This window comes from Marmota monax, unplaced genomic scaffold (genome assembly GCF_021218885.2).
Source record: "Marmota monax isolate L192 unplaced genomic scaffold, Marmota_monax_Labrador192_F-V1.1 WCK01_AAM20220418_F8-fsc00160, whole genome shotgun sequence".
In the NCBI taxonomy this organism is placed as follows: domain Eukaryota; kingdom Metazoa; phylum Chordata; class Mammalia; order Rodentia; family Sciuridae; genus Marmota; species Marmota monax.
This window is the reverse complement of record NW_026694183.1, coordinates 2,911,995-2,924,429: the sequence shown is the minus strand read 5'-3', so window position 1 is coordinate 2,924,429 and position 12,435 is coordinate 2,911,995. Positions and strand designations below refer to the sequence as shown.

General features: G+C 47.8%; 1 protein-coding gene across 1 annotated transcript; it reads right to left on the bottom strand.

Moving 5' to 3' along the window:
• Positions 1 to 1,346: 1,346 nt before the first annotated feature.
• On the bottom strand, positions 1,347 to 3,563 carry Kcna7 (potassium voltage-gated channel subfamily A member 7). Its single transcript, XM_046466296.2, has 2 exons — positions 2,994 to 3,563; positions 1,347 to 2,197 (listed from the first exon to the last, which is right to left on the bottom strand). The coding sequence occupies exons 1-2, from the start codon at positions 3,546 to 3,548 to the stop codon at positions 1,382 to 1,384; spliced, it is 1,371 nt and encodes a 456-aa protein (XP_046322252.1). The 5' UTR covers positions 3,549 to 3,563; the 3' UTR covers positions 1,347 to 1,381.
• Between the last annotated feature and the right edge of the window lie 8,872 nt (positions 3,564 to 12,435).

Below are 12,435 nucleotides of genomic sequence, written 5' to 3'. Positions count from 1 at the left end.
CTCCATGCCCCATTATTGGTCTCTGTACTTCTCTCTGGGTCCCTGTCCCCTTTCCTCTGGGTCTCTATTCCCCTAAGGAGTCTTCTCTCTATGGGTCTCTGTTTCCCTCCTCTGGGTCTCTCTTTCTTTCTTTCTCTCTTTCTGTCCCACCATCTCTCTGGGTGTCTGTCTTCCCCTCCTTTTTGTTCCCTTATTATGTCTGAACAGAGTACACACAGCTTTCTCCCTGTCTGTCTTCCCTAATGGCTCTGACTTCCGTGTCTCCATGCTAAACCACAAGGGAGGACAGACAGAGCTGGGGCAAGATGAACTCTATGTGGGGTAAGTGGAAAGAGCATCTCCATCTTCCTAGTTCACCTGGAGGCCCTTTTGATGAACACCTGAATCCAGGGATTCAAGACCCAGTCCCTCACCTCCAGGGAGTAACGCTGGGCCAGTGGTTCAGTCCATTGCCCAGATCCACAACACCACACTTCCTCCTGGATACATGACTCTTGCCAAGTGCTGTTATCCTTAGGTCCTGGTGCTCCCACTAAGTGCAAAACCACCTAACATTGCCCTGTGGATCCCATACATATAGTCCAACTCAATCCAACAGAATTCACACAATGACCAAACTCAGCATGGTCCTGTGAGACTCCAACAGTGTTATGACCCAACTGAACCAGCCTTATTGATACAACTTGACAAAACCCTTAAAAGATGAACTCAGCCATAGGTTCCAACCCAACTTAACCCACTGTGACCTAGAAAGCTCATATTCTATTACTTGACTGTGTATTTCTACATGACTCACAAGTTCACAGAACCTAAAAAAACATGGTCCTAGAAGAAATACAACGCCACACAATTCTCGACATGTCTCAACACAACTCAACAACACCATGCATGGAACACACAATGGACCTCCACAGTGCCATGGGGGACTACCTGACTTGATCCAGCACAACTCTAGGGAGCTCACAAATCCTGTGTAACGCAGTTGGACAAGACTTACTCAGACTCAACAGCCAACCCAACCCAACGTGGACCTAGGAAACACACAGCATGATATGTATTTGTATAAAAAATATACAAATATGACAAAACCTATCTCAACACTACCCCAAAAGGCCCCATGAGCTGTGTACTACTCAATGCAGTACAAACCAGCGGAGTTCCCCCTCAGCCCAACACCAGCCGTTGCCATTCTTGGCTATTTGAGGACCCACAGGAGCTACCAAACCACACAACTCAAGACCCAACAAGACTCAGCGTTCCCCACTTGTTACCTCTTAACCTAGATCTTTCTAAACCCAATCCCCCCCCCCCGCTATTTCCCCTTCTACCCTCCCTGCTTCCCTTGGAGGAGGTGTGAGGTCCTGCAGACCTCAACTGTCCCTCACACTTCAGTGACCAGGTGTTTCCCAGGGGGCGCCCAGAGTGGAGGTGGCAGCTCAGGCACTTCTCCATCCATCAAGCCCCCATTGGCCTTGCCCTCTAGAGTGCCACAGGGCTGTGTGTCCACATGGCTGTACATCCCGGCCTCTTCACCCTCTGTCTCCCGGTGGTAAAAGTAGCTGAAGTTGGAGACAATGACTGGTACAGGCAAGGAAATGGTCAGCACACCAGCGATGGCACACAGAGAACCCACTATCTTGCCACCCACAGTGACAGGTGCCATGTCACCATAGCCAACTGTGGTCATGGTGACCACTGCCCACCAGAAGGACTCAGGGATGCTGGTGAAATGGGAGTCTACTCGATCAACTTCAGCAAAGTAGACTGCGCTGGAAAAGAGGACCACCCCGATGAAGAGGAAGAAGATGAGGAGGCCCAGCTCACGCATGGAGGCCCGAAGTGTCTGGCCCAAGATCTGCAGGCCCTTTGAATGCCGGGACAGCTTGAAGATGCGGAAGACACGCACCAATCGGATGACCCGCAGGATGGCCAGTGACATGGCTGGTTGACCCACACCCCGCTGTCGGGCCAGCTCAGTGCCCAGTGCCACAAAGTAGGGCAGGATGGCCACAAAATCGATGAGGTTCATCACGTTCTTGAAGAAGACTGCCTTGCTCGGGCAGGCCACCAGGCGTACCAGCAGCTCAAAGGAGAACCAACAGATGCACAGCGTCTCCACCACAAAGAATGGGTCGTTGAAGGGCAAGCGGGAAGTGGTTCCTGGCACGGGGCTGGAGCCATTCAGCCGAGCAGGGAACTGCAGGAAAGAAAGGGTTCAGGAAGGGACAGGCCAGGGCTGGGACATGGGAATGGTCTTATTCATTGAATAAATATCCAATTACTTTCTATAGATTGGTCAGTGGTCATTCTCCCAAGGCCCCAAGTGACCCGATTGTCCCAACACTCCCTCCCAGGACCCAAGGGAACATCCATGGAGAGCTAATTTTCTGATCTCCTGACCCATGGGTGGCTGGAAAGGTAGTCTCTGCCGGGTCACCGAGGGCAACTCCTGACAGGATGCTTGAGTAGGGTGCAACCCTTTCCTTCCAAAGTCCTCCCTCCCAGTTTTGATTTTCCAGAGCAGAGAAGGGTCCCTGTGCTCTGCCCCTTCGTGCCCTGACTTTCCTTGCCCTCCCCAACCCTAGCTCAGAAAATAAGGGCTCAAGATCTCTGTACGACCTTTTGCTCACTACCCTCAGCCTGACTTTCTCTGTGATTGATCCCTCCTCCTCTATCCTCAGTCCCGTTCTCTCTCTTCAGGCCTGGCTTGAACCCCTCCAGTCCATCATTCCCACTGCTTTTCATATTCCATCCTACAGCTCCGATTTTTCATGTTCCTGTCCACTTGCCCCTGCTCCAAGAGCCCTGTGCTCTGCTGGCCTGTTTCTCACTACACCAACCGGCCTTCTGTCTGACACGTCAGGTCCTCCTACTCTGCCTTTAGTGGGAGTACAGGTCAGACTCTGTACTTGCGCGTAGCCCCTTGCCCCGCCTTCTGATTGGTCAGGTCCTTCTGAGCCCCGCCTCCCTTCCAGCCAGGCCCCGCCCCTCACCGGGCCAGCTGCGGCCACTGAAGCTAGTCCTGGGTCGTAGCGGTCATCGCGGAAATCGGGCAGCGTCTCGAGGCAGAAGACTACGATAGAGACGAGGATGACAAGCACAGACACGACGGCCAGCACGCGCGCGGCCTGTGAGCTCTCGGGGAACTCGAAGAGCAGCCAGAGCTGGCGCGCGAAGGCATGGCGGGGCAGAGGGCGCTCAGGCGGCACTGGGCAGCCCTCGTCCTCACGCAGGCGCGCCAGCGCCGCCGCGCCCAGCCCGTAGAAGGCCACCTCCTCCAGGAAGACGTCGAGCGGCACGTGCGCCGGCCTCCGCAGCCGCCCACCCGACTGGTAGTAGTAGAGTACGGCGTCGAAGCTGGGCCGATGTCGGTCGAAGAAGTACTCGCGGCGCGCACCGTCGTAGAAGCGGCTGCGGCGCACCGGGTCCCCCAACAGCGTGTCCGGGAAGCGGCCCAGCGTGCGCGCCCGCGTCTCGAAGCGCAGCCCGGCTACGTTGAGCACCACCCGCTCGCAGCAGCCGCACGGCGGCGGGCACCGCGGCTCCATGGCGCGCGTAGCCCCGGCGACCCGCGGACGGACGTGTGGCCCCGATGCCCGGCCCGGCGCGGCCCCGCCTCGGCCGCCGCCGCCGCCGCCGCCGCCGCCTCGCCAGCCCGGTGTCCGGTGTCCGGGCGTAAAAATAGCCCGGCCATCCCGCCAGGGCGCGGGGGAGGGGTCGCCGTGACCCCTGCGGGGCGGAGGGCAGCCCGGCGCCCTCTGCCGGGGCGCCCGCCTTCCCCCAGCCCCGCTGCACCGCTCTCTCCGCCGCTGTCGGCGTCCTGGGCCTCTCTTCACCCCGTCTCCCTCTCGCTGGGGAGCTGTGCTCTGCGTCTCTGTGTGTGTCCTCTCTCTCTTCTCTTTTTCGCTCTTGGAGTCGCATATTTCTCTCTCCCTCTTCCTGTCTTTCTGTCTCTCTAAGTCTCTGGGTCTACTTGTGTCAATCGCTTTGGGTCTCTGTTGGGGATGTATCTTTGAGTATCTCTTTACGGGTCATTTATCTCTGAGACCTGTCCCCCTGAGGACCTCTGTCTGGGGATCTCTTGTCTTTCTGGATCTCTGACTTTATTTTGATCCTTGTTTCTCGAGAGGTCCGTGTTTGTGTTTTGCCTTCCTTTGTCTCTATTTTTTTCTCTGGCTCTCTTCTCACTGGTTCTCTTAGGCCTCCGTGTCTCTGTCCCTGAGTGTCTCTGGGTTTCCGCCTTTCTTTTTGAGGTCTTTTCCTTTCCCTGTATCCCTAAACGGCGCGTGTCTGTTATAGTGCCTCAGGAGGACTCGGGTCATTTCCTTGAATCTCTGACCCTTACCCTTGGTGATGCCCTGGTGGCAACTGTCCTGGTGGTTGCCCCGTCCTGGGGCCCCTTTGGCAGCTGCAAACCACAGAACATGTTCGCCCCATCCCCTCGCCAGAGTCTGCTCAGGGGTCTCCACTTGTTTTCCCTGTAAGACTTTCTAAGATGCAGCGGGACCTAAGCTGTATGTAGTGCTGAATGGTGCAAAAGGAGGCGGGGAGATGCTGTAGGGTCACTCTCAGGAACCGAAGGGCAGACTGAATATGGCCTTCCGGTCACCGGTATCCGGTGACACCGAGTAAAAATAGCCCATCAGATGGGCTTGGGGAGGTTGCTGGTGGTGGGCCTCGGTTCCCCACCTCCACTGGGAAGGGGGTTCTGGGCGCCCTCTGCTGGGGGCATTGAGAGACGCACTAAGAGTTGTAACTGCCGATTTTTTTTTTTTTTCTTCTTACCAGAAATTGAACCCAGGGAAGTTGTACCATTGATACATATCCCCAGCCCTTTTTAAATTTTTTTTTTTAATTTTGAGACAAGAGCTAGCCAAGTTTCTTAGGGTCTCGCTGAGTTGCTGACCCTGACCTTGAACTTAGGATCCTTCCACCTCAGCCTCTGGAGCTGTTGGGATTACAGGCATGCGTTGCTATGCCTGGCTCCTGTTAATTTGCTTTTTAAATTATTTTTAAGTTGTAGATGGACAGAATACTTTTATTTCTTATGTCGAACCCACAGTGCTTCACACGTGCTAGGCAAGTGCTCTACCACTGAGCCATAAACCCAGCCCTCCTGTCAATTTTTGAGGCATTCTTTTTGTTTATTTCTGGAAAGCTATGTCTCCTCTCTAGTTGTCTGTCCTCCTCCTCTGTGTGTTTGTGTGTATTTCTTTCATGGTTTATTTTTGGTTTTCTATATTGCCAGGCTGGCCTTGAACTCCTGGGATCAAGTGGCCTCCTGCCATAGCCACTCCAGTAGCTCTCCAGTTGCTGGCTTGGCTCTTTTGTGGTCTCTGTTGGCCTCTACCTGTCTGATTTGTCTCCCTTAATTCTTTGTTTTTATTGTTTCATCCATTCTCTGACCTCCTTTTGTGGGTCTTTAAGCTCTGAGTTTCTGTGTTGGTTGCAGGACCAAACCTTTCATAAGTCAACCCAGAGCTCCTTCAGTGGCCCCAGGTCTCTTCCATGAGTCAAGGTGGCATCATGGTGGGTCCTGGTGATTCTGAGTGGCTACTCTTCCCATGGCTCTTTCATTTTCACCCAGCTTTATACACCCTTAATCTAATCAGTCCCCCATCCTTTGCAACTTCCAAACCTTTGAAGGGACAGAAAGTCATGGACTATCAACAGCAGCATCTCCAGTAACCCCTCAGCACCTCATTCACCTTGTTGCTCTAAATGACCCCCCTCCTCCCCATAGACCCCACTTCCCTCTGGCTGCTGGGCCTGGAGGTAAGGCAGATGTCTTCCTTCTTGTGGCTTTTAGTCAACTCTACCTGACTTTGAAAACGTCAACTTTTTTGGAGCTGATGCTGTCTACGGATACATGTTCCCATCTATCTCTCTCTTTCTTTTTTTTTTTTTTGGTGTGGTGCTATGAATGGAATCCAGAAACTCACTCATGCTAGACAAGTGCTTTACTACTGAGCTACATCCCCAGTCCCATCTCATCCTTTGATGAAGTCATTTCATTACCTTCTGTCCATTCCTGCTCATTCATGGACAATTTTAGATTCTGCCTACCTGTCCATCACTCCAAAATTACTGTCTTAAGCATTTCAGTATCCTCATATACATGATCCTTTAATAACCTGGCCTGGACTATATTGTAATTTCCAAAAAGGGCTTCTCAGCCAGGTGCGGTGGCACATACCTGTAATCCCAGTGGCTCAGGAGGATTGTGAGTTCAAAGCCACCCTCAGCAACAGCAAGGCACTAAACAACTCAGGAGACCCTGTCTCTAAATAAAATACAAAAACAAGTGCTGGGGATGTGGCTCAGTGGTCGAGTGCCCCTGAGTTCAATCCCTAGTACCAAAAATTTTTTTAAAAAAAGGGCTTCTCCTGTATTTCTTGTCCCACTTGGTTGTCTGAAACTTTGCCACACCCCATCACGTAGATTCCATGTCCCGTTTTTGGTGTCAGACCACTGAAGAAGGAACATTATGTGATTTCTGAGGTTGGGCCATAAGAGGCAATACAGCTTTCCATCTCAATCTTTCTTGGGATAGTAGTCCAGGCCAGATGAATAGGAACATAGGCTACTGGCCTTTGGCCCTGGTGGAATTTAGGGCCCACGGCCAGCACCTGGAAGCAGGTCTCCCGGCCCATCCAGGGTGCTGATGTTCCTGAACTATCGATAAGCCCACCCCATCAAGCCCTACGCAGATAACAGACCTATGAGTAAAATAAGTGTTCTTTATTGTTTGCAGCCATGCAGTTTTGGGGGTGAAAATACTACAACCACCACAGTAATAGATATCCAGAATGTAGCCTCTGGGTGTTCCTATTCCAATTATTTTCCCCTCCACACTGTCTGAGCATCTTTCTTTATTTCAAAAGAAAAAACAAAACAAAACAATTTTTTTTTGTGCTGCTGGGAATTGAACCCAGGTCCTTGCACATGCTAGGGACATACTGTAGCATTGAACTCTACCCCAGCTCTAAAGAATGTGGGGTGGGGATGTGTCCTAGTGATAGAGCACTTGCCTATCATGTGCAAGGACCTAGGTTCCATCCCTAGTGTCATGAAAAAAGAAAAAAGGCACTTCTTTCCATCTGTCTTTAGCTCTGACCTGTGACCCCTACCAGGGCACGGTGGATCAAATCCCATCCTAGAGAATTCTCATTCTGGGGGGGCACTGGGGGAGACTGAACCAAAGTGACATACCTATCCCTCTGCATTTGTGATCCCAAACCCAAGCCTGGTAATGTTACATGTCCCTAATCCATGCATTCTCTACTCCTCCAAGATAACTATTACTCAGCTATGTTCTCTGCAAACCTCCTGCAGCACTCAGCACCTCTTCATCTCCATCCTTGAAAACATTGAAGTTGCCAGAACGCTTCATGGTCCGACAGCCTATGCTGCCAGATCCCCTGCTTTTCATTAATTGAGTGGATCATCTGGTCCCCCCAAAGTCTAAGACCAATGTCCTGCCAACACACTGGATCCTCTCTTCCTGCTCCAGCTGCACTTTCGGCTCTAGTCATTGCTTCTAATTCTTTCAGGTCTACAGCATGGGAAGGGAATAATGGTCCCCAAAGATGGCCACTTCCTAGTCCCTGGAACCTTTGACTATGTTATTTCTTATGAGAAGAGACTTTAAAGTCATGATTAAGCTGGGCGCGGTGGCACATGCCTGTAATCCCAGTGCTCAGGAGGCTGAGGCAGGAGGATCACAGTATGAGGCCAGCCTTAACAATTTAGTGAGACCATGCCTCAAATTTTTAAAGAAATTTAGCTGGGTGCAGTGGCACACACCTGTAATTCCAGCAGCTCAGGAGGCTGAAGCAGGAGAATCACAAGTTCAAAACTAAACTTGACAACTTAGCAAAGCCCTAAGAAACTTACTGAGACCCTGTCTCAGAAAATAAAAAAAGGATTGGGGATATGGCTTGGTGGTTAAGCACCCCTGGATTCAATCCCTGCGATCTCCCCCAGATGTAATTAAATTAAAGCTGTTGAGTTGGGGAAATGATCCTAGGTTATCCAAATGGCTAGGAATCTTCATGAGAAAAGCAGGGAGGTCTAATTCATAGGGGATGTGAGGAGGGATGCAGAGATCAGAAGGTGCCAGGCTGCTGGTTTGGAAGATAGTGGAAGCGCCACCAGCCAAGGAATGCAGGTGCAGAGAATTGGATTCTCCTCTGGAGCCCCTAGAAGGAATCTGTGTGGGAGGGACATTCGTTTTAGATTTCTGACATCCAGAACTGAATGCTAATAAACTTTGTTTTAAGCCTCTAAGTTTGTAGTAATTGGTTACAGCAGCTAGTGGGAAGCCATTAGAGTCAGACTCTCCCATTCCTCAATATCATCTCATGTTTTAATAGCATCTTTTTTTCTTTTCACTTTGAAGTAGTTGTTCTTGCATGTCATCCTTCATCCAGCTTCCCCTAATGACAGCATCTTATGCTGAAAGGCTATATTTGTTCAAACTAAGACATTCACATTAGTATGACATTATTCCAAGTGGCAGTTTCCACTCAGGTTTCCATCTTTTCCATTCATGTCCTCTCCTCATTCCAGGGTCCAATCCAAGATTGCACTTAGTTTCCATGTCTCCTTCGTCTTCTGCAGTCTGTGGTAGTTTACTTTTTTATTGACTTTCATGACCTCAATACTTGTGTGTGTGTGTGTGTGTGTGTGTGTGTATGGTGCTGGGGATTGAACCCAGGGCCTTGTGCATGCAAGGTAAGCACTCCACCAATTGAGCTATGTCCCCAGCCCATGACCTCAACACTTTTAAAGAATACCAGTTATTTTGTAGACCATCCCTCAGTTTGTATTTGTCTGATTGTGAGTATGTGCGTGGTGTGTGACTCCGGGGACCTCATGCATGCTAGGCCAGTGCTCTACCACTGAGCTACATCCCAGCCCGGTCCTTAGTGCATGTCTCAGCAGCATAGACACTGAGCGCTGCCTCCTTCCTGGGGGACTGTCCTTCCTTGCCTTTCTAGACCTACTCTCCTGCCTTTCCGCCTTCAAATTCACCATCAATGTCCTTTGCTGGTTCTTCCCACTGTAGGTAAACCCTAAATGTTGGAGGGTTCAGCCTGTGGACCCCTCCCTTCATCTTCTCTCATCTCCTATGTGACTTTATTCAGTCGCATGGCTTCAAATACCATCTGTATCCCAAAGACTCCAAAATTTAGGTTTCCTGCTCCATACTCTTCTGTGATCCCCAGACTCAAATATTCCAGTTTTCAACTCCACATTTATGTATTTAACAGTTGTCTTTAACATATCTAAACCCAGAACCCTTTCCAATCCCTAATCCCACTCTTCTCCAAGTCTTCCCTCTCTAAACCAATGGCTCTATCATCAATCACCCAGTTGCTCAGTGGACAAATCTAGGAGTAAGGGTTATTACTATTAAGGGAAGATGAGCTTCTTTTAAAAATTTTCTTTAAATCTGTTACTTTGAAATAGTTATAAGACTTACAGTGGACTTACAGCAAGAAAAGTGCAGAGTACCCTTCACCCAGTTTCCATTACTTTCAACCATCATACAATTATTTGAGCCAAGATTAATGTGTTTTAACTAAACCATGTACTTTAGTTTTTCTGATTCAGAATTCAACCCAGAATCCTACGTTGTGTTTCGGTGCCTTCTTAATCTCCTCTAGGAGATTTTTTTTTTTAGATATTTATTTTTTAGTTATAGGTGGACACCATATCTTTATTTTTTATTTTATGTGGTGCTGAGAACACAGTGCCTCATGCATGTTAGACAAGCACTGTACTTCTGAGCCACAACCCCAGTCCTCCTCTAGGAGATTTAAAAAAATTTTTTTCTTAGTTGTTGATAGATCTTTATTTATTTTTAAAATTTATTTATACGTGGTGCTGAGAATCAAACCCAGTGCCTCACACATGCCAGGCAAGTGAGCTACCGCTGAGCCACAGTCCCAGCCCTCCTCTAGATTTTTAATTTCCCCTTTCTTAGGCAGGAGAGGCACTTGGGATCCAACCCAGGGCACATGCAGGCAAGCACCCTGCCACTGTGCCACACTTCTGGTCCATCCTTTTGATTTTTTTCCACATTTTTAATGGTGCATTACATATTGCATATACATATTGATGGGACAGCCCTGTCTTTTCTATACACTTTAATCCCATCCCTACAGACACAGAATAAGGAGCCCCTGGGACCTTCAAAGTATATAGCTAATTTGATCACTTCTTCCCACCCACTGCTAATATCTTTTTTTTTTTTTTTTTAAATCAATACTGGGAATTGAACCCAGGGACTCTATCACTGAGTCACATCCCCAGCTGTTTTTATTTTGACACAGGGTCTAGTTGCGTAGAGAGCCTCCCTAAATTGAGAAAAGGCTGCCTTTGAACTTGCAGTCCCCCTGTTTCAGCCTCCCTAGTCGTTGGGATTACAGGTATGTGCTGATGTGCCTGGATGTATTTTTTTAAAAAAATAAATCCATTGAAGCCTGGCATGGTGGTGCATGCCTGTAATCCCAGGGACTCCAGAGGCTGAGGCAGGAGGATCACAAGTTTAAAGTCAGCCTCAGCAACTTAGCGAGGCCCCAAGCAATTTACTGAGACCCTGTCTCAAAATAAAAAATAAAAAGGGCTGGGGATGTGGCTCAATGGTTAAACACCCCTGGGGTCAGTCCCTGGTACTACTACTACTACTACTAAAATAATAAAAGTCAAATCATTAAAGTGATCTTCTAAAGTGTGAATTATGTTATATCCTTCCTTTGGCCAAAACCCTTTCTTTCATTGCAAATAAGATGTGATCCTCCCCCACATACTGCATGATTCAGGCAATAACCAGCAATGGCTGCTACAATCCTTAGATGAGAGATAATTTGGTAACAAAATATTTTCACAAGTCAAAGTCTCACTGCTCAGACTACCAAGGGGAAAATGTACCTTTTACAAGGAGACATTAGGCAGGTGGCTCCTTGACCAGGTGACCCTTTGACCAGGTGACCAAACTCAGCATTGTAACAGTGGAATCATTTGAATTATGCATCTCCAAACATGACACAACTTGAATCCGGAGTATCATTAGCAACAGGTTCTTGCCCAAAATACTTAACTTCAATCTGTTCAAGTCTCCAGCCTCAGTTTGCGTTTTATAGGGAAAACAGGAATAGTGCAACAAACTGAAATGCCAGGAGGAAACAATCAGACAAATCCAGAATGTGGGACATTCAGCAGGAAACTGGTCTGGACTTCAGGGGGAAAAAGTCATAAAGAAAAGTATGTGTCTATTCTACTTTATATTAAAGAGACAGGACAACCAATGCAATGTGTGAACTTTTATTTTTTGCTTTTTCCTTTTGAGGCTGGGTCTAACTGTTGCCTAGGCTTACCTCAAACTCTTGATTATGTGCAGCTGTGTGGCCTCCGACTGGATCCTGATTAAAACAAGATATTCTGGAATCAGTTGGGATATCTGAATAAGGTCTGGTAAATTTTCTTAGCAGAGAAAAACTTTGAGGTTATGTAGGAGAAAGTACTCATTTTTAGGAAACATATGCTAAATGCTTGGGTGTGTGAAATGCCTCTGGAATCTACTTACAAATGGTATAGGAAAAAAATATTAAGACAGGATTACTTTGTTTATTTTCATTAAATGTTGAAAAAACTTTGGACTTCTGAGAAAGCTGCAAAAATAATAGAGTTCACATATACACACACAAGCAAAATCTGTCAAAATATGTTTTAATGCATGTTATGGGCTTTTTTCAAAATACTTAATTTTTCCCACTTTTTTTATTTTTATTTTTTTAAGAGAGTGAGAGAGAGAATTTTTAAAAAAATATTTATTTATTTTTTTAGTTTTAGGCGGACACAACATCCTTGTTTGTAGTGCTGAGGATCGAACCCGGGCCGCACACATGCCAGGCGAGCGCGCTACCGCTTGAGCCACATCCACAGCCCTTCCTACATTTTATTATCAGTGCATTATAACTTTACATAATGGTGGGATTCATTATTATATATTCATACGTGCACAAGACATAACAACACAGTTTGGCCAAAACCATTCCCCAGTATTTCCCCTTTCCTACCCCTCCTCCTTCCCCCCAGTCCCTTTCCTCTACTGATTGCCCTTCAATATTCGTAAAATCCTTTTCCTAATTCCACATATGAGAGAAAACACACAACCTTGACCTTCTGAGTTTGGCCTATTATGCTTCACAATGTTCCCACCCATTTTTTTTTTTTTTGCATTGACTTAATTTCATAACTTTTTTTATGGCTGAATAAAACTCCATTGTGTGTGTGTGTGTGTGTGTGTGTATCACATTAAAAAAATACATTTATCCATTGATGGACACTTAGACTGGTTCCATAGTTCAGCTATTGTGAATTGTGCTGCAATAAACATGGGTATGCAACCACATATGAGTTTTCATA

Bases quoted from the DNA above. Each gene is read 5' to 3' on its own strand.
- Kcna7 (XM_046466296.2), bottom strand. From the start codon at position 3,548: ATGGAGCCGCGGTGCCCGCCGCCGTGCGGCTGCTGCGAGCGGGTGGTG. The intron at 2,198-2,993 runs GTGAGGGGCGGG...TCTTTCCTGCAG, and splicing joins CAGTGGCCGCAGCTGGCCCG to TTCCCTGCTCGGCTGAATGG.